The sequence below is a fragment of the Panthera onca genome, chromosome B2 (assembly GCF_046562875.1).
Source record: "Panthera onca isolate mPanOnc1 chromosome B2, mPanOnc1 haplotype 2, whole genome shotgun sequence".
In the NCBI taxonomy this organism is placed as follows: domain Eukaryota; kingdom Metazoa; phylum Chordata; class Mammalia; order Carnivora; family Felidae; genus Panthera; species Panthera onca.
Window position 1 is genome coordinate 30,851,645 of NC_138343.1, and position 24,747 is coordinate 30,876,391.

Below are 24,747 nucleotides of genomic sequence, written 5' to 3' on the forward strand. Positions count from 1 at the left end.
AAGGGTATAGAAATGGAAAAGGGAGATGACCTTCTCCCTGGCTTGGTCTCAATACTGGTCAGGCGAGCTGGCACCAGGGTGGGAACAGGATAGAGATATTTGGGACCTCTAAATGGCAACCTGCCATATTATGAAGTTTACAGCTGAGTGACTTGGAGCATGAAGTCAACTCTAGTGATCAAGAGATCTAGTTCTACCACTTAATGCCTTGCAATCTTGGGCAAATAAAATCTCTGTGCCTCAGTTTCTCAAAAAGTAAAATGGAGCTTTAATAGCACCTACCTTATAGAATTGATGTGAGGATTAAGTGCGATAATTTGGCATATAGTGAATGCTCAATAAATGGTAGTTACTATTAGCTTTCAAAATGCCTCATGCCTCCATGTCTCAGGCCCATCACCATTAAAGAGGTGTAACCATGTTTCTGAAAGGTGTATGTTTGAGATGCTCTCTCCATCTGCCTTAACTTGAGGCCTTAGGAATCTCCTAAGTGCTCATAACTAAATGCCCTTTGAAGGGGATAAAGGGTATACATAGTTATGTGTGGTTTCTCCCTGGGCTACTAGAGACTCTTACTTTCAGGTGATACTCTAAAATAACAATAGTATCCCGGAAATCTACTTATTCTCGCTCTTGAACTGTACTCAAAGCCTCCATCCAAAGAGGACTTTTTTTTTTTTTTTTCCTACGTAGGCTTCACACCCAGCGCAGGGCTCTGAACTCATGACCCTGAGATCGAGTCAGACGCTTAACCAACTGAACCACCCAGGTGGCCCCTAAAGGGATGCCTTTGTTCTTAGAGCACAAAATTCTGAAGACTCTTTGCAGCCATTCCCATGAGTGGAATTTTTTCCCATTCCACTCAACTCTTCCAAAAAAAGGTTAACACTTCAAATAAGCTTTATTATGGGATGACAGATTTGAGGTTCTTAAATAGATAGTGGTGGCGAGAAGAATGACGCTTCATCCCTGGGATGGTTTGTTGAGGAGGGAAGTGGGTAAAGTGCAAGGAGTCATCAGCTGGAGTGGCCCTTGGCTCACACACTTCAGCACCTACACAGTGCCTGGCACATAGTAGGTACTCTGTAAATATTTGTCAGCTATTTGTGGATGACAGAGGTTTCCTTTGGATACCGTATACAGGAAAGAACTTACATCCTTTACGTTTGTAGTAATTGGTTCCACTCCACCCTTCTGTAGCTCCTCACCCTTATTTTCTGGGAGAAGGGCTGGGCCCTCTTCATTCAGGGCTGCAGCTTCTCCACGTGTAAGACGAGGAGGAGTGGGCATAGTCACTTTGGGAGGGACACAATACTCTTGACTCCTCACTTTTGGGGATCCAGGATCTTAAAATCTGGAGTGTTTCCAGGCTGTCCTATAATGGGTGCTCATTTTTAGAATCCCTGTCATGTAGCGTCCTATTTTTGACCCTCGCCTCCCGCGTTTAAAGGCGTTACTTGGTGGGTTGGAGAATCCCAGGCGACTTGAGGGGATCCCCGCTCCGGGGACGGCGTAAGGCAAGGAGGCGGGATTGGAGTGTTGGAGCCGCAGGCTCTCAGGGTCACCCAATCGCAGGGCCAATCGTCGGCTGAGGCCCCACCCCCGCCCCCGGAAGCGGCCCCGGATCTTCCTGGCACTACAGCAGGGTTGGGCCGAGGCCCGCGCATGCCTGGAGAAAACCTACGGCCTCCGGGGGACAGGCCGCCTCCTGCTCCTTTCGATGGGCTCCGGCAATGCGAATAGGCTCCACCCCCACGCGCAGCCCATTCTAATGACAAAGTCTGGGTTTGCGGACATGCTCCGCCCCCACGCGGACCAGCCCCAGCTGACAGCGTCCGGTTGCGCGACAGAGCCCCGCCCCGCCGCGGGGGCAAGCTTCCCGACGCGGTACGCGAGCGCGGGAAGGCTCCCGCCCCGCGGCCGGGCGTGGCTTTGTGACGCGCTTCTAGTGACCCCGCCCCCTCCAGTAGCGTCAGCAGATCCCAGTGGTTACGCTGGCGAGCGATGTCTCCGGGCGCTAGCCCGGCGTGGTCCCGCAGTCCTCGGGCCGCTCCTAATCCCAGCAGCAGTTGAGCTACTTCCACCGCCCCTTCTCGGGCCGCCAGGAACAGCGGCGTCTGCTCCTGTACCGGAAGAAACAGCCAGAGGGCGAGATCAGGGAGGGCCACGCCCACAGGGCTGGCCCTTCCGGACTCCACTCTCTTGACGACTGGCCCCTCCCCATTCAGGTTGCGTGGCATTCCCGCTCTTTCTGCCTCTCCCACGCTCGTTTTCTTTTTTCTCTTTCTTTCTTAATTTCTTTGTTTCTTTTTCTTTCTTTCTTTCTTTCTTTCTTTCTTTCTTTCTTTCTTTCTTTCTTTCTTTCTTTCTTTCTCTCTTTCCTGTCTCTTCCTTTTTCTTTCTTTTCTTTTTCTTTTTTTTTTTTGTAGGGAGCCCACTCTCGGTCTAACCCTGCCGTCCTGGGCATCTTTATCGGCTCCGGCCTGGAGAAGGGAGCGGGCGGCCCGGGCGTTGTTCACGGCGGCGGCCCAGTGCAGCGCGGTTTTTCCTAGGGGACGACATGGGAGGTTGTTACCCAGAGGCTGGGGACCAGACGCCTGGGTTCCTGTTTCCCACGGATTCTGGTTTAGAGGGAAGGACTTATTCGGGCTGGCTGGGTTACTTCAAAGGCGGAAGTGTTGCCTGGGTGACCGCCGGTTGGCCGGAAGCCTTGCTTCTAGTAACGTCACCGGCGCGCGGGAGGGACAATGGGGCATTGTTCTGGGCACGGTGGGACCGGGAGACCTCCCCCCACGAGACCCTTCCCCCTTCTCACAGACACTTCTTCCCCAGCCTATTTTCCAGTGGACTAGGGCAGTGTGTGTATGTTGTTCAGGATGAAAGGGGAAGACAACGTTTTATACTGTCACCACACCGCAGGTTTACCACCCTGACAGCTAGGTGGGATGGAATACCCCAGCCTCCAGTTGGTCCTTCAGCTGCTTCCTTTTTTTTTTTTTTTTTTTTTTGCCTCTTACTCACACCCCATCTGTGCAATTTCTCCATAGCACAACTCCAACCTCTCCGGATTCATACCCCATTTATCTCTGGCCCCCACATCTGCTTGGGCTGCAATCAGTTCTTCAACCAGGTCCTCCACCGCCAGCCTAGCGGCCAGCATCAGGGCTGTGGTCCCGTCCTCTGTCCGTGCATCCACTGCAGTCTGTCTGCTGCGGAGCAGGAGCTGGGGGGTCAAAGGGGGGCAGTGATCCCTGGTATGTTCTGGACTGCTAGCTCAGGTCCCTCACACTCTTAACCACCCCCAAACCCATATTCAGTTATCTGTTGTTTTTCCTTTCAGATCCCCAATCTCATATCACCTTCCTCTCTGCCAAACCCTAGGGGATGCTTTTGCCCAGGTTTACTTATGAGTTTGCCCCCTGTTCCCTTTAGCGATCCCAGTGTGCACTGACCTGGCAAACCTCCCGAGCGTCAGCAGCCACAGCGGTGTGAAGTGGGGTGCGCCCTGCTCGGTCTGGCTGGTTGGGGTTGGCTCCAGCCTCAAGGAGACGGCGGGCAGCAGTTGGCCGGGAGAATCGGGCAGCCAGGTGCAGGGGTGTCTCCCCAGTACCCACAGTGTGAGCCTGGGGACAGGCCCCTCCACCCAACAGAGGTTCCCAGGGTTCAGGGCTTCCCAACCATGACCCCTGGAAGGTCCTGGACTCCACTCCCCCACAGCAAACTGCTGACATCAGGGCTGTCACCCCATCTGTGGGTGAGAGACATGAGGGATGGGAGTCAAGTCAATCAAAAGGACATAACTGGGGTAGGAGGAGAACTTGGAGGTTAATGGAGAATCATAGCCTCAAGTGTCAGGAAGCCCAGCTCTGGCTCTTGATTTTATGTGGCTTTAGTCAAATGACTTTTCTACTTTTCTCTGTGCTTCAGTTTCCTCATCTGTAAAAGGAGCAAGTAGGCATAATTCTTTAACATTCTAGGGCAGTGGTTCTCAAACTTGAGTCTGGATCAGACTTACCTGGAGGGCTGGTTAAAACACAGATTTCCCAATATCTTGAATTTCTGAGTCAATAGCTCTGGAGTGGAGCCTGAGAATTTGTATTTCTAACAATTTCCCTGGTGGAACTGATTCTTCTGTCTGGGGACCACACTTTGAGAACCACAATTCTAAGGCACTAACTCTAAGGTTAGTTTTTTTCAGTTCGAATATCAAAAGGCTTTCTGATTCTAGAAGAGTCCAAGGGAGTTTTCCTTTTCTTGATCTGGGTTGTCTTACATACCAGGTCCGCGGGTATCCACGTCAGGGACATCCATCTCAGATTCCTGGGGAGGAGTCAGCATGGCTGCCTGGGGAAGCTCCTGACAGTCACCCCTCAGAGGACAGAGCTGGCACTTGGAGGGTGAGGCCACTTCCTCAGCCTTGGGGATCAGAACAAGGATCAGTGAAGGAAAGTTGACTTGCCCCTTTAACTCCACCATCACCTCAGGACCATTTCTGTCCCTGTGGTTTCACCTGGCCCACCTCTTCGCCTTCTTTGGTGCCTGAGCACATCACAACTCCATCCTCATCAACTTCTGCCTCTGGCTTCAGTGCCCTGGAAGGGGGTGTGTGGGTAGGGGACCTTCAGGGTCCCCAGGATTTCCAGCAGCCTTCTTTCCCCCCTCCCCTTCCTCTGTCATCAACTTCTGATCATCAATCTCCACAAGAAAGAGTCTTTCCCAGAGCCTGGGTTCATCCTCACTCTTACTTGAGGCCAATGCTATCTTCACCCAGGGGAGGCCGGCGTCTGCGGGGAGTGGGCTGAGTTCGAGGCCTTCGAATGAACCCAGGGGGCAGCCAGAGGGCCCCATGCTCACGGCGCCGCCGCCGGATGAGCTGAAGGACGAGAAGAGCCCCAAGGGCCAGGAGGAGCACCCCAGCCACTGGTGAGCACAGCACAGGCCAGGGAAGCTGGTTGGTTGGTGGTGCTGGTGGGAGAGACACAGTCACAAAAAGAGACCATTTCTGGTGAGGCTGAGTACTACTGTGAGACCTTCGGGCAAGTGCAGTAACTTCTTTTTGTTTCAGTTTCCCCATCTGTAAAGTGGGAACAATAATTGTACCTGCCTCGTGGCACTGTTGGAAGGATTAAATGAGTTAATGTTATAAAGCGCTTAGAGCAAGGTCTGGCACCTCATAAGTGCTATAGGAGTTCTTTCATGTACTGTGAGCTGTTTGGCAGAGGGATGATTGGACTTAGTAGACAGGATAGACCAGAACCCAAGGTTTGTGGGAAGTCTATGGTAAAGGTTAGGATAAAGTACTTCGGGAAATAAGGGAGGAGACTGGAGAGCAAATGGGTCATGAGGAGAGCCAATTAGAGAATGAGAGGTTCACGAGGGTAAAGTCTCCACACAGAACATTTGGGGTCCCTGCAATCCCATGTCATTTGGCCTCCATTGCTCGTTGCTGGCATGAAAGGGGGTCTGGGAGCAAAGTCAGCGGAAATGACGGGGTCACCTACCAGTGCCAGCACGAGGATGGGCAGCCAGCAGCGGTCCTGGCAGTAGGTGCTCCAGGGCCCCCACTGCAGCCATTGCAGCAAGGAAGCGGAGCAGGAGCCCAGGGTCCCAGGGACAGCGGGATGCAGGGTGGTCAGGGCCACAGTGGGACAAATCCACACCCATCACTACCACAAACCTGTGGGGGAGGCGCCTTAGAGTCCTGTGTGTTGCTTGCTGGCTCCCTTCCCTCCACCCATTAAAAAACTAGTGTCTGCCCCATCCTCCTGCCCGGCCTTCTTACCCAGTGCTGAGAGAGTCTGTCTCCTTGCCTCCAGGCTGTGTTTGAGGGGCTGCTCTCTCCTGATGAGAGGGATCCAGGGTTCCTCCTAGCTCCTCTTCGGCCTGGGTCCCAGGATAGGGGTACACCATATCCTTGCCATCACTGTCCTTCCTTACCCAGAGCCCCACTCTCAGAGTCAGGGATAGCACCCGGGCCAGGGCAAGCAGCTGCTGGTCCAGGGCTGGGGGGCTCAGCACCACCAGCAGGGCCAGGGAGGGCCCCCATTCTGAATCTCCATCTTTGGGCCTGCAGTCACCCCCATCCCAGCCACATTCTGCAGTGTTGCAGCCTTTCTCGCAGTGCTCATTGTGGAAGTGATCACGGCAGTACTGGTCATAGGCTGGACTGTGGGGTGAGGAGAGAGGGACTCAGGATCCCCAAAGAAACTTGACCCCCTTCTTCGTTCCAGAGAGATGCCTGATATTCCACTGCCTCTAGGGCACAGGTTGCTAAGTGGGTACAGCTCCAGAGCAATGGGCTTAGTCAGGCCCTGGGTGGTAGGTAGTTGAGACACTCTAATGTCTATGACACCCTTGTTTCCTAAGACTGTCCCTTCTCCCTACCCTCCCAAGCTCTCCTGTCTCCCTGAAGGAGAGTCCAAAGACCTTTTCCCTCAGGAGTGCTGGTTGTTAGGGGAGACACTCCATGGCAACAGGTCTTAGAGAGGCTTGAGGCCAGAGCTCTCACAACTCTTAGGAGCCCAGACAGAGGCAGTGCCCTCCTTCCTGGTCCCCATGTTAAATATTGATGCTGCCCTATTCCCCTGGGCTGGAGCCTAGTGTCTTCCACCCCTACTTGGCAATGGTTATCAAGGGTGGCAACTGCCTGGAGCCTGAGGCTGTGGTCACACTGTAACTTAGAGGCCTCCCCACCCCCAACCTGAAGTCAGGGTTTTAGGCTCACGTGCAGGCTGGAGGAGTCTCACAGTCGTAGCCATCAAACAGACACTCTGCAGAGTCACACTGTGGGTGGCACTGCCCATCCCGGAAGAGAAGCCAACACCGGGAGTGGGAAGGGCAGCCCTTCCAGGGGTCCGGGACCCCCAGGGAGCAGTCTCCCCCATCCCAATTTCCTCCAGGGCCACTGCAGCCAGCATCACAGGCCCCATCTCCACCTCTGCCCTCACATCCCTTTGCTCCAGGCCTCTGACACCGGGGCCCTGGAGAGCTGGGAGGGCAGGAGCATCGGAAGGCTGGGGACCCCAGCCCAGGGATCTCTGAGCAACTGCCATTGTGTAGGCATGGAGAGGGAGGGCCACAGCCATGAGGAGCAGGTGGGGTCAGGCAGTCAGGGCCCCCGTAGCCATTGAGGCAGGCACAGCGGGGTGGGAAGCCAGGCTTGGGGGAGGGCAGACACAGGCCACCGTGGTGGCAGTGGTGGTGGCCACAGGAGGGGGCTTTGTGGTTGCAGGTGGGGCCCTCAAAACCCTGTGGAGAGGAGAGAGATGTTGGGGAAAGCCCTTGTATTATTCTTCCCACTCTCCGCCCCCCCCCCCCCCCCCAAGCAAACTCTCGGGTTAAGATAACTCAGATGGTCCTAGAATCTCATATCTGGAAGGGGCCTCAGAGAACATCAAGTTTATATCAAATCATTTTATAGATGTTGAAACCATGGTCCATGGTTTTTTCACATAATGACATATTACACAGTGAAAACGGACGAACCACCACTGTGTGCAACAACCTGGAAGACTAAACACTTAATAGAGTGGTATTAAATGAATATTATCTTAATCCTTGGACATAGGGTGATAAACTCTCTTTCTCTGGAAGGGGAAGAGGATAGAGGAAGACATAAGTACATGTGAGTCATCGTTACTGTTGTAATTCTTAGGTTAGGTTCCTGGGTATTATGTTGTAAGAATAATAAAAAGAAGGCCATGCACAAACCAATGATGATAGTGTATCATGAACAAAGGCTTATGATTAACCTGATTTCATGCATCTGAGGTCCACGCGCGCGCGCACACACACACACACACACACATGTAAAAGAACTTACTCAAGGTCGCCCAGCTTGACTCTGGGGCCTTACCTTAGGCAGTGCCAATGATTTCTGAAAATCCATTCATGCTAACACCTGATCCTGCCTGCCCCCTTGAACTGCTTCTGAGAGCCACTCATCGCCATTAGCATGGGCTGGTTCTCATCAATAATTCCCACTCCAGTGCTCCCTAGATTCCCCTCTAGGATCCCACTCAGGCATTCTCACCTGGCACCAGTGTTGGGGGAAACAGAGAAGACTGGTTTGTGGTTACTTACCTGGAGGCAGTGGCAGGTGAAACCCAGGGGTGGTCCTGCTGTTGTCTCACAAGACCCTCCGTTGGAGCAGGGCTGGCTCTGGCAAGGGTCTGTCTCCACTTCACACCACTGGCCTGTGGTGGGGTGGGGTTAGATGTCATACACTACTTCAGTCATTGCCCCCTTCCTAGCTCATTACTGGGAATTGACCCAGTACTACCTGCACAGGAAGGGATCCTGGGGCATATTTCCTGGGGTGGGGAGGCAGGGGGATGGACATGATGACTAGGCTGCCTTGTGAGTGGGGGTTGTCAACTCAGCTGTGCCACAGACATGCCTACACACACCCTTCCAGGCCTCACCTGTGTAGCCAGGCAGACATTGGCAGTAGAAGGCATTGGCCAGAGAGTGGCAGGCTGCAGTGCCTGGGGGGTGGCAGGGCTGGTCCAGACACTCATCTACGTCCCCTTCACAGCGCAGCCCCACAAAACCTGGAGGGCAGGTGCAGTAGAAGCCTCCAGGTTTGGGGGTGCAGGTCCCATGGTTGTGACAGGGCTGGGATTGACAAGCATTGGATTCCTTTGAGCAGTTCTGTCCATTGTAGCCTGGGGCACACTGCGGGCAAAGAGGGTCAGACAGGGAACCAATAATCCAGCCCATCTCAACAGTACAGGGGAGCCAGCTCAAGACAGTCTGCCCAATCCCTTCCCTACCTTCCAGTTCAGAGTATCACTCAACTGATCATCCATCACAGCCCTGCGTAGCTTCACCCTTGTATCTCAACTCCATGCTATACCCTTGTTCAATAGTGGGCAATTTAACCGCTCCAGCAGTCCCAAACCATCTTATGATACAATGCTATTAAACATAGTTCTGTTTTTGGTAAGACCTCCCTCCCCCAATCACACGCCTCACCCCCAGGCTCTGTCATGCTTTCGTAATTAATTTGTAAGTGTTTATTGAATGCCTACTTCGTGCCAGGCACTATTGTAGGCACTAGGAACATGAAGAAAATTAGAACTCATCCCTGCTTCCATGGCGTTCTCAGTAAACCAGAGAGACAGCTAGCATTTATTGCGTGATTTCTATACATAAGTTCATAAAACCCTCCCAACAAACTTGTATGTGAATTATCTCATTTGATTCTCACTTTGCAGAAAAGGCAAATGATTCCTGGAAAGACTGCATGACTCGGCTAGCAGGTGGCAGAGCTGGGATTCAGTGCAAGTCTGTGACTTCATAACCAGTACCCTTAGCCATTTTCCAATTGTTCACCTTTCTGCTAGTGGGAGAAGGTCATCGATGAGGTCTGTACCATGTGCTGAGTTCTTGCAAGAGGAAGGAGAGCATGTAAGAATGCAGTACCAGGCTTCAGAAAGGTGGAGCAAAAGGGAATTACAGAGAGTGTGAGGAGTGGCTGGAGGGCTGGGAGAAGCGGGTGACGGGGTATCTTGGAGATATCAGAGGGAAGGAGTCTCAGGAAAGGGGAGGTAAAGCTGAGTGTTGAGTGAAGGGGTGTTTGCTACTAATTAGTACACTGCTTTTGTGTATGTTTGAAAATGGTCATAATAAAAAGTTAAAGAATAAAATTGAAAAGTTAAAGAGGGTGGTTGGGGGATTTGCATCACACCTTTTATCCAAAGTCAGCCTTCTGAGTACAGGCATCAGGCTGCTTGGACTTGAATCCCAGCTTTGCCTCTTCTGCTGAGTGACCTGAACCACGAGGGAGAGGCCCAAACCCAGTCTGGAGAGAAGTTAGGGACATTTCCCTGAGGAAGGCACCTCTTGAGCACTGTCCAGTGGAAGTGGGTGGGGAAGGACACTGGAGAGCCAGTATAAGGGGTGTGTAGGGAAGCCAACAGCAGCTAGAGCAGAGAGTAGGAGGGCGGGGATGTGGGGACATCAGACCTAAGAGGCAGGCAAGGCTGGGTCACGCTGGCCTTAGATTTCACTATCAGAGAGCCACAATGGGGTGCCTGGGTGGCTCAGTCATTTGGGCGTCTGATTTAGGGTCAGGTCATGATCTCGCGGTCTGTGAGTTCTAGCCCCGTGTCAGGCTCTGTGCTGACAGCTCAGAGCCTGGAGCCTGCTTTGGATTCTGTGTCTCCCTCGCTCTCTGCCCCTCCCCCGCTCATGCTCTGTCTCTCTCTGTCAAAAATAAATAAACATTAAAAAAAATTTTTTTTTTTAAAAAGAGGTGGGCAGCCACTGAAGGGTTTTAAGCAGGGGAGTGACAGGTCAGCTTAACGTTTTCAACAGAACACCCTGGTAGTGGAGTAAAGGTTGAGCCTATAGGTGGACAAGTGGGGAGGCAGGGACAATAGGAGGGTGCTCCATGTGTCCGGGTGGAAGGCAGCAAAGGCCTAGACTGAGGCAGTGGGACAAAGGGTGAAGGAGGAAGGACAGAATTGAGAAAGATTTAGGAGGCAAAATGGCATGACTTGGTGGTTGGTTGGGTATGTGGGTAAAGGAAAGGGAAATGAATACATCACTACACGCCCCCTCAACTACTTTTCCCACATCCACCCACGCTTGTCTTCCCTACTGCTCTCCTCTAGACCGGCTTACCTGGCAGAGATACCCAGTGGGCTGGGCCATGCACGTGGCCCCATGTTGGCAGGGCCTGGACTCACATGGGTTCACCCTGTCCTGACATACGCTGCCTTGGAATCCAGGGGGGCAGTGGCAGAAATAGGAGGAGCCACTGTCGATGCAGAGACCTCCATTCTGGCACAGGGAAGAAACTTCTGTGCCTGAGAAGAAAGGCAAACAGGGATAGACAAAGCTAAGTTAGGTTCTCAGGGGTCCCAGACACAGAGCAGAGAGGCTCATGGGGATCACTGACATTCCTGGGGTGGGTGGAGGCCACTTGGAGCCTGAGGAGTCAATAAATTCTGGTGCTGAAGAGATTAAGACATCAAGATCTCCCTCCTGCCTGTTCTGCCAGAATGGAGTGAGATACCTCTTGTTAAACTTATTAGAGCATTATAAGCAATTGTATTCTTGGCTTAAAAGTCTCAAGGAAGAAAGAACTCAGTGGAAACTTTAGGTGCCTAAGTCTGTCCCCTGAATTGGCATCCTGTGATGTTTTCTCACTGTGATTCCCAACCCCTAACCCCACAGTAGTCTCTTTCCTGAGTTCTGCTCATATTAAACCTCATTTGAATGAGGGGGGGTATTCTTTCACAAGGGGGTTGGCATAACATGAAAATGATTGGGAGCAGCAGTTGAGTGAAGTTGGGTTAAGTGTGATCCATTCTAGCTGAGTTATGATGATAGTGACAGAGTTGAGTTGCTTCACATGGAGTTATGTCTCAGTGGTTGTGATAAACTGGAGTCTTGTTGTCTGGGTTGGTTGGTGTTGCTTGAGTTGCTTTGAGCATGGTGATAGGAGGGCTGAGCTATAGAATCAGCAGTAGTGGTTGGTCTGTGTTACTTTGACTCTTAGTTGGTTGTTTTGGTCAAAGGTTGTATGTGGATGCCCTTAGGGATTGGGTAGAGGGACACCCTTTCTCTCTTCATCTGTTCCCCAGTTGGTCCTTGGGTTAGTACCTTGGCTCAAAGCGGCCTTCTGGCAGGAGGACAGCGGAAGGTTGCAGAGAGGCCCGGTCCATCCCTGGAGGCACAGGCACTGGAAGGAGGGCCCAGTCTGGAGGCAGTGGGAATTGTGTGGACAGGGCTTCTGGGCACAGATGTCCACCAGAGTCTGAGGTTTAGGAGAGAGCATGGGGCAAGACTGAGTGTCATATGTTCAGGCCCAGAGATGGTCTTCTGCCAGCTGCTCAAAATCCTTACCTCTCAAGCTCTCTCCTGAATGGTCTGGGGCCAGGTGATAGCCTCCCTCCCCCACCCCTCCACATCCCAGAACAGTTCCTGGGATCAGAAATCCTTTCATTACTTCTACTCCATGCAAACCTCAAGCTAGAGCTCAACTCCCAGATTCCACTTTCATGTGGTTACCTTCCCAAGCTCCCTGCTCTTCTAGTCCCTGAGACCCTCCCACTAGAGCCCTTCAGCCACCGCCCTCCTCAGCACACTTGGCTCAGCACCCCTCACCTGGCAGCTGTCTCCTGTGTAGCCAGGGGGGCAGAGGCAGTGGGGACCCTGAGGGCCATCTTGGCAGGTTGCCCTGTTCCTACAGGGGCTGGACAGGACAGAGACAAGGTATGGTGGGAGGCAGTCCCGGCAACCAAAGGGGAGGGCGTATGTGACGCGGTGATGAGATAGGAAACCAGAAAGGGAGTCATAGTGAAAGGATGTGGGATGTGGAATTCAAGGCAGCCTGGAGCCCCAGAGGAGATGGACAGGAAGGGTGGGAAGGCTGAGGGGCCCCTTCCCTTCCTCTAGGGGTCTTTGCTCACTTGTCTGCACAGCTAGGACGGGTCCTTCCCTCACAGCGTGGGCCTTGGAAGCCCGCAGCACAGAGGCAGGAGGAGGTGCCAGGCCTGTTCACACAGGTACCCCCATTGAGGCACGGGGCTGGAGAGAGGAGGCTGTGAGGGGTTGGGTTCCTTACCCATACCTGGCCTGTGACCTTAGTCACACCCCGCACAGGACATACACGCACTCCCTGCTGCCCCCATCAAAACTGCAGCTCGTGGTGGCCAGTTGATTTTTATCAGACGGCACCAACACACCCTGACCAGTTCCTCCATCCACCTGTGGCCCAGCCCCAGAACATGGTAGGTACTCACCAGAGGCACAGTGGTCAGTGCTTGTCTGGCAGCGGGGCCCAGTGTGGCTCCGAGGGCAGGTGCAGGAATAGCCCCCAGGGCTGGGGCTACAGGAGCCACCGTTGAGACAGGGCCCTGAGTGACAAGCTGTTAGCTCCTCGCTGCAGGTGGGGCCTGAGGGAAATGAGTGGGGTCTGAGAAAGGGCATCCTCTTCTCTCTGTCTTCCTCTACTTATCTCCCCTTCCTTTTCCTCATCCCCATCCCTTTTGTCTTCCATCCAACCTCTTTTCTTTTCTTACCACCTCCTGCATATCGCCTGTGGTCCCTGCAGCACATGCCCAGTTCTCCTTGGTGGTGACCAAGACCCAGAGGCCTTGGACACATGCCTCTACTGGTCTTGCTCTTGATTAGAGGTGGCCAGCCCAGAATGTCTGTGGTTTGGGAAGGGCCTCACCTGTGTAGCCTGTGGGGCAGGTACAGTTGTAGCCCGAGGGCTGGGGGTGGCAGGTGCCCCCATGCGCACAGGGTGTGGAGATGCAGCCCCCTAGCTCTGCTTCACATTCTGGTCCTGTCCATCCCACATCACACACACATGAGGATCTGGTCATAACGAGAAAAAGAAGGGTGTTTTTCTTCTTCTGGTGATTTTTTCTTCTCCCCTCCCCACTCCCCATCATTGGTTAGACCCCTATAAATTTCTTTTTTTTTTCTTTTTGATTATTATTTTTGAGAGAGAGAGATTGAGGAGAGAGAGATTGAGAGAGAGAGAGAGAGAGAGAGAGAGAGAGACAGGGTGTGAGTGGGGGAGGGGCAGAGAGAGAGGAAGACACAGAATTTGAGGCAGGCTCCAGGCTCTGAGCTGTCAGCCGCGAGATCACAACTTGAGCCGAAGTCAGATGCTTAACTGACTGAGCCATCCAGGCACCTCTTCTGTTTTTAAGTAGGCTTCACGCCCATTCTGGAGTCCAATCCAGTCTGGAGCCCAACGTGGGACCTGAACTCACCACCCTGAGATCACATCCTGAGCTGAGGTCAAGAGTTGGACTTTGAACCAACTGAGCCACCCAGCCCCCTGATCTCTTCTTTTTTTTGGCCCTGAGAGTCTGGTCCCCTTCTTCAGTGGCTCTGTTCTCAGCATTTTCCCCCTTCCATACTTGCCTCCTGCTTGTTTTCTCCGACTATATGTATGAATATGTATATACATTTCTTCTATAATTTGTTTATTATCTGTCTTTCCTCATTAGAATGAGAGCTCCATGAGAACAGACACTTTGTCTCTTTTGTTCTGTGCTATTCCTCCAGTGCCTGGAAAAGGATACACCCATAGTAGATGTTCAATATTTGTCTAATGTATGATTTTTTTTTCAAATTTCTCAATTTTTTATTTTTGAGAGAGAGAGAGAGAGAGAGAGAGAGAGACAGAGTAAGAGTGGGAGAAGGGCAGAGAGAGAGAGGGAGACACAGAATCTGAAGCAGGCTCCAGGCTCCGAGCTGTCAGCACAGCTTGGACGCGGGGCTTGAACTCATGAACTGTGAGATCATGACCTGAGCCAAAGTCGGACGCTCAACCGACTGAACCACCCAGGTACCCCTCTAATGTATGATTAATTGGTCCTGGGATTTCATGTTTTTCTTCCTGTTCTGACCCTCTAGCCCTCCGTTTCTCCTGTTATTTATGAACTCTCCCCTCACAGGATAGCACTCACTAGTGGATCCCTCACCTTGGCTTTGACCTCAGAACTTCGCCATTTCCTTCTTCTTCCCTATTGGTCATTTCTTGCAGACTCACCCCTCACCGGTTGTCTCTCCCTGGCCTAGCTGAGGAGGACCCAGAGGACAGTGGAAGGTTACCTCTGGCAGTGTCCGTGGTGGCAGGTGCAGTTGTCCTCAACGGGGGCACAGCCAGGGCTTCCATCAGGGCAGAGGCAGTGGGCCTTGTCTTCCTGATCTTGGCATTTTTGCTTGGGCTGGCACAGGTTGGGGGCACACAGGGGAACCTCACAGAGATGACCTGGGGTGGGGAGATGGGTCAGAGGGAAAACAGAGTCCCTCTATGTCCTTGATGGGGTCAAAGCCACTTTTTACATATGACTTGCTCACTCCCCACGAACCTGTCCTTCAGTGGCTCCCTGTTGCCTCAGGATACTGTCTAACTTCCTCAGAATGGCACACAGGCTCCTGCATGGCATCATTTTGCAATGCAGTTACCTGCAGCTAAAACATGTAATCATTCTGTCTTGACAAACTCCTACTCATTCTTCCAGACTCAGCTCAGCCATTACCTCCTCATGAAGCCTTCTCATCTCTAGTCTGGTTGGCTGGTCCTTTGTGCTCTTATAGAATCCTGTGCAGTCCTCTCTCAGAGCACCTGTGGCTATAACCAACAGGAGACTTCTTGGTCTCTCTGCACTAGATTTAAAGCCACTTGAGGAGAGCAGGTCTCTTATCAACTTGTGTCTGTGTCTGACTGTGCATAGTAGGCACTTAATACATTCTAAATAAGCAAATGAATGGCTTCCTCTTGAACCCCATCCTGTTTCTGAACCCTAATCACACCATTCATGTTGGGCCCAGTGTGGGCCCTGTAAATAACACCTGCTGTCAGCCTCAGGTTGTGCAGGTTTTGCATTGAATAATTTGAAGGGGTTCCATTCTCATTCTCTTTTTACATTCCAACCCTTGAATATCCAGCAATGACCTCTGCTCCACCCCTAATGGACTCAACTATCCTGCCAGTTCTTTCTAACACCTCCCCTGCTTACCTGTGAAGCCAGAGGGGCAGAGGCAAAAGAAGGCTCCTGGGAGATCCAGGCAGCTTGCTCCAGTGGGGCATGGGCCACTCAGACACTCATCCACCTCGGTCTGACAGTGAGGGCCTTCAAAGCCTATGGCACAGCAGGAGGGTCAGGGACCTGCAGGGGAGTCTGCACTTGGCCCCCACTCTTCCCTCCAGTGTTTGAGCACTGGTCTACCTGGAGGACACTCGCAATGGAATGATCCAGGCTGGTCCTGGCACTGCCCACCGTTGGCACAGGGAGAGCTTCCACACTCATCGATGTCCTCCTCACACCGGGAGCCAGTGAATCCTGAGGGGCAGGGAGTAAGTGGGGAGAGATGGTAAAGGTTATCTTTCCTTTCCTTTCCTTTCCTTTCCTTTCCTTTCCTTTCCTTTCCTTTCCTTTCCTTTCCTTTCCTTTCCCCCTTCCTCTCCTCCTCTCCTCTCCTCTCCTCTCCTCTCCTCTCCTCTCCTCTCCTCTCCTCTCCTCTCCTTCTTTTTCTTTCTTTCCTGACTTTGGATTCATTAGGGGTTTGTTACAAATATTTGTGACTGAGATGTACAGGTATGATTTCATGGAGTCAAACAAGAAATTTGGAGTTAATACCGGTACTTAACCTTCTATTTACACAGACAGAAATAACATTGCTGTGAATTGCAGTGAAGAGAATCTTGTTTCAAATGGCTTGGTTTGGAGGTTCATCTGCACGTATCATTATATAATGAAGGTACCAATCTGGGGGCTTCTCAAATAGTGATTTGAATTTCAGAACATAACAGCATGTCTTAGTAACTTCATTCTTTATATAAAGAAGGTATAACTGGATGTGTGTGTGAATGGTGAAAATACTATGTATCAAAAGCATAAATGCAAGTCGTGGCCCCTCCCCTCACCAGGAAAAGTGAACCTGGGGGGCTTCCCAGAGAAGACACCTGGGGCAGGTGGAGGTGACAGGAGGATGATGTTCAGCACCTGCCAGTTGTGTGACTTTGGGCAAGTTACTCAAGCTCTCTAGGCTGCAGTGTCCTCTTCTGTAAAAGGGGAATAATAGAACCTACCTTATGGTGTCATTGAAAGGATTAAATGAGGTAATGCCTGAAAAGTACACAGCCAAGTGCCTGGCCTGGAGCAAATATTCAAGAAACATCTGTTATCATCACATCAGGGAACAGAGGGATCGATAATGGTGGAGAAGGAAGGCCGGGGGCAGTTTTCCCTGCATCCAGGGTGAGCAGTGCCAAGACCAGCCTGGGATCCCCACGAGCGGACTCTGGAGGAGGGCCAGAAAGGACGATTTGGGTAATTTGGCAGGACAGAGATAAAGGTGGATGAGTACGCGTGGAAGATTTGGGATGTAACAGAAGAGAGTTGGGGGAGCAGAGGAGTTGGGAGAAATGGGAGCCTCGTTGGCCAAGCCAGGGTGAACTTCAAAAGGTTTGGGATTGCCGGGCCTGCACTGTGGTTCAGGGGGCTGGGCTGAAGGGCTGGAGTGGAATCTGTACTCACCAGGCAGGCAGACACACAGGAAGCCGTTGAGGAGGTCCTGGCAGTCAGCCTGGTTCAGGCAAGGAGCAGAGGCACACTCGTCTGTCTCCACCTCACAGAGCTGCCCTTCTAAGCCTGGGACATGAAGATGTGGTGCAGGCTGAGCTCTGCCCGGGCTGCTCACCCCTTCTGCCCAGGACGACCAGGGTTCTAGAACCCTCCCAGGGTGCTGTCTGCCTGAAGGTTGGGGCGACGATCCTGCGGTCCTGTTGCTCTGCTGTGTGTGGCTCTGTCCCCTTTAAATGTGAAAGCTCAGGGAGCAGGGCACCTGCTGGGACCCGAGGGTGCAGCAAGGAAGTACCTTTGGGGGCCATTCTCTGTGCCCAGACGGCAGGCTCACTGGGCTGGGCTAATGAGCCCGGAGGTCCTCAAGGTCAAATGAAACAAATGGGCATCTGCTTGGAGGTGAGTCATGCCTCTTGTTCTACCCCAGTAGGCTTCTGTGCCAGGGAGACCAGGAGTCCCCAAGGGGGGGTATTTGAAGGGCATTTGGGTAGCTTGTTGGTCACATATTTGTCCTGTATCTTTGGGCTTGTCCTGGTATCCGCAGTCCCACCCTGAACTGAAGCTGGATCAGCCTCTAGACCTCGGCTGCCTCCCACTTCTTGCCTGGGGATTCTGCTTCTGAAGTTCCTTGGTATCTATGACCTTGTCCCTTGGATGACTGCATGGTTTTCTCAGCTTTTTTCCTTGGATGCTGCTCAGTTTAGGAAGGCTGTTTGGTGTAGTGGTTAAATCTACTGAAGCCCTGGGTTTGAATCCCGGCCATGCCACTTACTAGCTGGACAACTCACTTAATCTCTCTGTGTCTGTTTCTTGTAAAATGGGCACAGTAACAATACTGACCTTAGAGGGTTATTGCCAAGATGACAAAATGCATGTAAGATGTTCAGGTGGTACTTGGCATAAAGTAAGCCATTATTTTTTTGGTTTCATTCAGCTTACTGATATCGGGTTGGTCACTATACCCTTGGGGAGACTTGTCTCCCTTAAAACTAACTTGGAGGTAGGTGCAGCCTTGTGGCACTTTTTTTTTTCTATTGTACCAAATTCAAGCATACAGGCCCTTTGGGGTTTTAAGGATTTACTCAATCTCTACAGGGGAGAGTTTCTGTGATTAGGAGGAACATTCTGAGTTGGCATGAGCCGAGGCTGCTGTTGTTCTGCTCTTCCTTGATGGGCCTCTGTGTACAGTGGACCAGGCTGCGCACTTTACAATGACTATGAAGTGAATGCTTTCCTCTCACCCCCAGAGTTGAGCAGTGTACAACCTCAGTACCATCTGTGGCTGCCCTTCTCCTAGAGGCCATGGGTTTCCCAGAGTTTTCATCTTGGGTGGGGAGATGAGAAAGAGGTATTCTTTGATAGCTGATCCCAACTGGCCTGGGGCTATCTATGTTCTGGAGGGGTCATGCCTAGTGGGTTCAGGATTAGTCCCCTGTGTCCTCTACTCAGGGCCCCATCCATCTAGTACCTGGTGGGCAGAGGCAGTGGAAGGTGGCAAGCAGGTCCAGGCAGGTGCTGCCTAGATGGCAGGGCTGGGACAGGCACTCATTGTGATCAGCCTCGCAGCGGGAGCCCGTGTAGCCAGGGGGACAGAGGCAGTCAAAGGAGCCGGGGGTGTTGAGGCAAGAGCCGCCATGTTCACAGGGACTGGGGCCTTGCTGGGCTAGGAGGAGAGGAGTCAGAAGTTCACAGGGGCCCAGGGCAGAAGGGCAAGGGGGCCAGAAAGGCCAGGGAAGGCATGAGGGCCTGCTTGTGGCAGAGTGAACAAATCGGAGAAAGGGCTGGTGTCTTTAACACAGACAAGGACTAAGTGGAGCCCGGAGGGCTAAGCACTGGTGAGAAGACCGTGTAGGGAAGAATTGCCAAATCTGGACAAAATTGGGAAAAAAAGAGATGATTGTATTTTTAATTTGAAAAACAATTTGCAGAGGCTGTTTGGGACTCAGAGAGGATCTGATGTGGGGGTGCCTTACCCATCTGACACTCGTCCAGGTCCTGGTGGCAGGTGGGCCCCGAGTAGCCAGGCTGACACAGGCAGAGTGGAGAGCCTGTCAGGGGATTGGTGCTGCACTGGGCTTCCCCGTGGCATGGCTGGCTCAGGCACATGTCCTCCATGTGGCACAGGAGTCCTGGAGGGCAGGATGGGCATGAGGCTCTTGGGCCGCTTGAGGATCCCAGCTGTCCCGCTTATGCTTCTGTCACTTGCCATCCCCACGGCCACCTCCCCGAGCCCTCTGTCACACCTGTGCGGCCAGGTGGGCAAAGGCAGGAGAAGGAGCCCACACGATCAATGCAGGTGGATCCCGGGGCACAGGTGGCAGCAACACAGTCGTCTAGGTTCTCTTCACAGCCTGTGCCTCCCCAGCCGCTCACACACACACAATGGAAGCTGCCAGCTGAGTTCTGGCAGGTACCCCCATTTTGGCAGCGAGGGGGACCCTGAGCCTCACATTCATCCACATCTTCGGAGCAATCCCAGCCTGTGGGGGATGGGATGGGAAGGGGACAAAGGCTGGAGTTGGGAGCCCTGTGAGGAGGGGAGGCTAGGGGCTGATCATATGGGCCACGGGTGCCATGGACTTGGCTTAAACGACTCACCTGTCCAGGCCTCTGGGCAGAGGCACGTGTAGGTGCTCAGCCCATCCAGGCAAGTGCCCCCGTTCTGACACTGGTGCCCAGCACAGTCATCTGGATTCACCTCACAGCTTGGGCCTCTGAAACCTGACAGGGTCATGGGATTAGCAAAGGGAAGGGGACCTCCCTGCCCAGAGAGAGGGGTGGCAGATGTGAGGACGCACCTTGGGGGCAGAGGCAGAGGTGGAGGGTGGAGTCTCTCCCTGGAACCAGCTGACAGGTGCCCCCATTGGGACAGCCCGTAGGGGGGCAGGGTCCTGGCTGGAGCTCACAGCGTGGACCCTCCTGCCCAGTGGGGCAGTGACACCAAAAAGATCCCAAGGTGTTATGGCAGGAAGTGCCTTTGGGGCAGGGCCCTGGGTCCAGGAAACACTCATTGATATCATGTTCGCAGGCATGACCCTCGAAGCCAGGTGGGCAGCGGCACTGGATCTGGGGGTATGTGGCCAGACACACCCCTCCATTGACGCAGGGATTGGCTGAGCAGAAGTCCCGAAGCTGGCACTGCTCACCTGAGGCAGAGGACAGAGGGTGCTGTTCAATCCCCCCCCACCGCTCAGCTGGGAGAATCCAGCTCTCACTCTGGATTATCTGTGTCTGATTTTCATGTTTCCTTCTCTTTGTTCCCATACGCTTTTTGCCCTGCTCCACCACCCCTTGCCTCAGTTTTGGCATTCTGGAAAATGGGACCTGTCATTGTTGGTGGGAGTATTGCAGGCTGGCCCTGCTGAGCAGACCTGAGACACAGTGTCCTTCCTTTGGTGGCCTTTCCTTGGTGGGGAGGAGAAAAGCAGCTGGCCTCCAGACTCGGCACCTTGCTGTGCCACCACCGCTGTGTGCCCTCAGGTGTGTCTGGCCTCTCTTGTCTGGATTTCCCAATCTTTAGGTGGGTACAGTGTTCCAGATAATGATAAGGAGACAGACGTCTCATCTGTTCCCCCCAGTGGCAACGGTGGTGGTGGTGGCTGGCACTGGGCTAAGTGACCACCTCCTGAACATCACTCCCTTTCCTCCTCTCGACAATGTTATGAAGTGTGGACATCAGCTGGCAACTGAGGATGCAGAGAGCTTAACTATCTGATGCAAGGGCGCGCGTCTCATCGGTGGCAGAGCTGGCACTGGACACGTGGGCCCCTGCTCTGAAGCACAAGGCCTGGCAAGTTGCCATTGACAGTCCTCCTTGTTGTCACACCACGAGAGGCTGGTCTCCCACCCCCAAATCCTCAGAATTACCCAGGCACTCAAAATATCTCCATGCCTGGGCCCACCCCAGACCCACTAAAGCAGCCTTTCTGGGACGTGGGCACCAGTATGTTGCAGGCTTTCCAGGTGATTGCTGTGCCTTGCCACGATTGAGAAGCCTTGCTCTTCTAGTCCACCCCTCACAGATCACTTTCCTCCCCGTGTGGTCTTCACTGCCCTGTCCAGTCCCCTCCCTCCTGGTAGATCAGAGGAGCCTTCCTCTCCAGGGGCTCTCACCTCTGTCCCATACGCCTGACTGCTTCCCCAGGCTAGGACACCCTGCCCACCAGGGGTCCCACACCCTCGCCCCAGGGTTGCACCCCTCTTCCTTGCCTTGATACCCGTTTCTCTCTCTGGGTCAGATCCCTTCCACCCCCATTACACCTCCCACCACCACAGTCTTTCCAGGTGCTGTTATGGGCTCCTACTTGGAAGAATAAAGGCCAGAAGCCCATTATGCAGGATCTAGGAGGTTCCCCTCTCCCTGCCTTGTGCTAGGCATTAACACTCTAGCTACTGGGTCGAGGGGCCAGGCTGGGGCACTGAAGGGGCTATGGCAGTAGCCTTTTACTAACGGGTTTGAAAACACTTCAACGTTTTGACCATTGGTACAGCCATGCTGGTGAATGTGTCTCGGGTCAATGGTCAGCAAGAGGGCTTGTTGATTCTCACAGCCTCTGTCCTCAAAGGGGCTGGTTGTTTTGCAGACTCCAGTTCCATCTTTCCCACCCCACTTCCCAGTCCAGTGTTCCTGCTTGTCCTCTCCTCCCCACCACTGCAGTGCTCACCTGTCCATCCAGGCAGACAGGAACATCGTGGGCGGCCTGAGGCCTGGATATGGCAGCGGCCCATTTTGGAACAGAAGGAAGAACAGGGGTCCTTGAGTTGGGCCTGGCACCTCTGGCCAGTGAAGCCAGAGGGGCAGGTGCAGGAGAAGCTGGGGGCCAAGGGAGAGGGAAGGCTGGGGGAGCCTGGGAGGGCGGGAAGCAGAGCTTGGCAGCTGCCCCCATTCTGGCAGAGCTGGCCATCCTGGCAGGGGTCAGGAAACTGGCATGTCTCACCCAGGAAGCCAGGGGCACACCTGAGCAGGGGAGGAGAGTGGAAAACTGAAGTCACTGGGTCCTCTTTGCCTTCTCTCCCACCTCCCTTCCTTTGCCTTCATTTGTTTCCCTTTAGTGCCTTTACCTCCTCCCTTTCTCCTTCCTTCCCAGTCCCTCCTCCTCCCCAGCTCTCCCTCCCCATTTCTGGTCTCCCAGTCCCAGGAGACACTCACTGGCAGCTCCCTTGTCCCTGAGATAGGCTCAGGCAGGTGCCTCCGTTGGCACAGGGTTCTGGGAAGTCCCCACACCGAAGCACTAGGGATGGAGATGAGGAAGGCATAGGAGTGGGGAGCGCTGCGCTCCCAGATTTCTCTGGGTGCTTTGCTGCCTGCAGCAGCCCCACACGTGCTCTCAGCCACCACCACTTCTGCACTTGCCTGATCCCTACCCGAGTGGTGCTCTTGCCCTAGCATCGCCCCGCCCCCATCCCAGGCCTGGGGATCCTCTCAGCTCCTAATCCCCACCCCCTTTCCTGTTTATTATCCAGCCTTCCAAGTCCAGCCTCAGGCTCCATCCCTTGGAATGGAGACAACAGGGCTCAGGAGGGGGGCCCAGGGGACTCCTGGAAGGTGAATGGCTGAGACATTGAAGGGATTTCCTCCCGGAAGGGCCCAGCATTGAGCCATCCGGGGGGTGGGGACAGCTGGACCGGGAAAGGGACTTGGTCAGCCCTTGACCTTCCCATGTCTCCATCTCCTGCTTTTTTCTCATCGCCTTCCCTAGCAGGTGGCCAGTCTTTTTCCCTCTTTACCTCCTAAATGTGATTGCAAGAGCCTGCTGTCCCCCAGCACTAAGGCCAACTGGATTCTCCCTGAGGCGGGCACCCTCCCACCCATTCCCCAGACAGTCACCGCCCCTGGCACAGGCCCCAAAGCCTTGGTTTGTGCAGCTGCGGCAGCAGAGTCTTCTCTTCCTGCATTTGGGGGGTGATGGTGGTGAGATTCTCTTCCACCCGATGTCCTCTCAAAGCATGGGGCTTGGCCCTCCGCCCCCAACCCATCAACACCCTCTTAAGGAAGATGGGTCCCCTCACCTCTCCTACCCCATGCCTCACCTCTGGTCTTGACGACTGAGTGACACAGCAGCAGCAGCAGCAGTGAAGGGGGCTGCATTCCAGAGCACCGCCCCACACCCAGATCCTCTGCCTCCTCAGGCAAGGACCCTCAGAGCCCTCACCGAGGCAGGAGCCACCTCCTCTGCTCCCACGGCCCCTTCCTCCTCCTCTGCCCACTGCAAGCCTCACGTCTGAGCTGTTTCCTGAGTCACACAATGTCCTGGACACCCTAGTGATGGGAGGGGGAGGAGTGGAACAACATTGAGGGGGATGAGGGAGGGGCCTTCTGTCCCTGACAACCCCTGGGGAGAGGGGGAGTGGGATGGTGTGGCAGGTGAACAGGATGGGAACACCGGGCTGGGGGGGGGGGGGTTCTGGGTTCAGTCCCAGCCCTTCTGTTGTTGTGTGGTCTCCCCTTTCTAGAGATGAGAATGACAAGGTGGCTTACCCTTGCCCTGGGAGGGTCAGGGCCTGGAACAGAGGTGTGGGGTGCTGAGGCATCTTCTATTCCAGGTTAGTATCCGTGCTTCTTGGACACTCTGCAACTTTCTATAAGTCGAAACCACTAACCTTGGCAGTGGGAATGCAGGGCACTCCTAGCCATTACCTTGGCCCTTGCTGGGGACTTAGTTTTCTCCTTTGGGGGAATGGGCAAGTTACTGGGCTGGTTCTGGGGGAAATCTTGGCCTTCCTTTGTTGGGAAACGTATAAAACCAATATCAATGATAAATGAATGTTGTCGGTACTGAAATGTGCAGTCTGGATTATCCAGCGCAAACTGTATATTTAGGTAGGTTCCCTTCCCTGTCTCTACCACAGAGATCTCTGAGATGTATGGAATGTCAGTTTCTGAGTTCAGAATTGGAGTAAATAGAACGACAAAAGAGAATTCATTTCCCTGACTCATCCTACCTTTTTTGAGTCAACCCAGAACAGCTCCAGGGTCAGTCACACACTGAGTTTCCTTAGTAGCACAGAGAGCTGAGAGTCTGGGGTGGCTGGAGGTGTTATCAATAGCCATGCACAGCCCCAGCACTGTGCTACCCAAAGCTGCAGCCTGGTGTGCCCGGAGTACCTTCCCTTTTTAAAACTCTTTTTTATTAGCATAAGAGACTCTTAAAAACTGAGAACAAACTGAGGGTTGATGGAAGGGTGGGAGGGAGGGAAGGGTAGGTGATGGGCATTGAAGAGGGCATCTTTTGGGATGAGCACTGGGTGTTGTATGGAAACCAACTTGACAAGAAATTTCATATATTAAAAAAAATAAAACTCCTTTTTATTTGGAAATAATTTAAAGCTCACAGCAAAGGGGCAAGAATATAATTCCAGGATACTCTTCACTCAGATTCACCAACTGGCATCATGACCACATCTGCTTTATCACTATTTCTCTAAATACACAGTATTTTTTTCTGAACCACTTGAGAGTAAGTTGTACACAAGATATTCCTTTACTTATGAAAACACGGGTATGAATGTCTTAAGAACAAGAACATGTTTTATGTAACTACAGTACAACTATCAAAATTGGGAAACTTAAGTTGATACAATAGTATTACCTAATCTACTGTCCATGTTCCAAATCTGCCAATTGCCCCATGATGTCCTTCATACTGATTTTTTTTTCTTGGTCCCAGATCATGCCTTGCACTTA

General features: G+C 53.0%; 1 protein-coding gene and 1 long non-coding RNA gene across 3 annotated transcripts; one reads left to right on the top strand and one right to left on the bottom strand.

The window, feature by feature from the left end:
* Positions 1-882: 882 nt before the first annotated feature.
* NOTCH4 (notch receptor 4) lies at positions 883-23,209 on the bottom strand. 2 transcript variants are annotated; one of them, XM_060614232.3, is made up of 30 exons: positions 23,094-23,209; positions 22,213-22,294; positions 21,728-22,020; positions 19,862-20,209; positions 19,662-19,784; positions 19,307-19,543; positions 19,037-19,192; positions 18,532-18,726; positions 17,019-17,132; positions 15,708-15,821; positions 15,498-15,620; positions 14,587-14,746; positions 13,190-13,335; positions 12,756-12,908; positions 12,423-12,540; positions 12,118-12,205; positions 11,614-11,767; positions 10,630-10,814; positions 8,424-8,676; positions 8,083-8,195; positions 6,725-7,248; positions 5,783-6,166; positions 5,502-5,677; positions 4,746-4,965; positions 4,520-4,592; positions 4,278-4,416; positions 3,453-3,748; positions 3,076-3,223; positions 2,451-2,548; positions 883-2,123 (listed from the first exon to the last, which is right to left on the bottom strand). In XM_060614232.3, exons 1-30 carry the CDS (start codon positions 23,149-23,151, stop codon positions 1,419-1,421), a joined length of 5,976 nt encoding a protein of 1,991 aa, XP_060470215.2. In that variant the 5' UTR covers positions 23,152-23,209; the 3' UTR covers positions 883-1,418. The 2 variants fall into 2 exon arrangements, with proteins under 2 accessions (XP_060470215.2, XP_060470214.2); XM_060614231.3 differs by having other exon boundaries at positions 4,511-4,592.
* Positions 19,472-21,403, top strand: LOC132666327 (uncharacterized). The gene is made up of 2 exons (XR_009604603.3): positions 19,472-20,543; positions 20,642-21,403. It is a non-coding gene; the product is annotated as an uncharacterized LOC132666327 (long non-coding RNA).
* Positions 23,210-24,747: the final 1,538 nt, after the last annotated feature.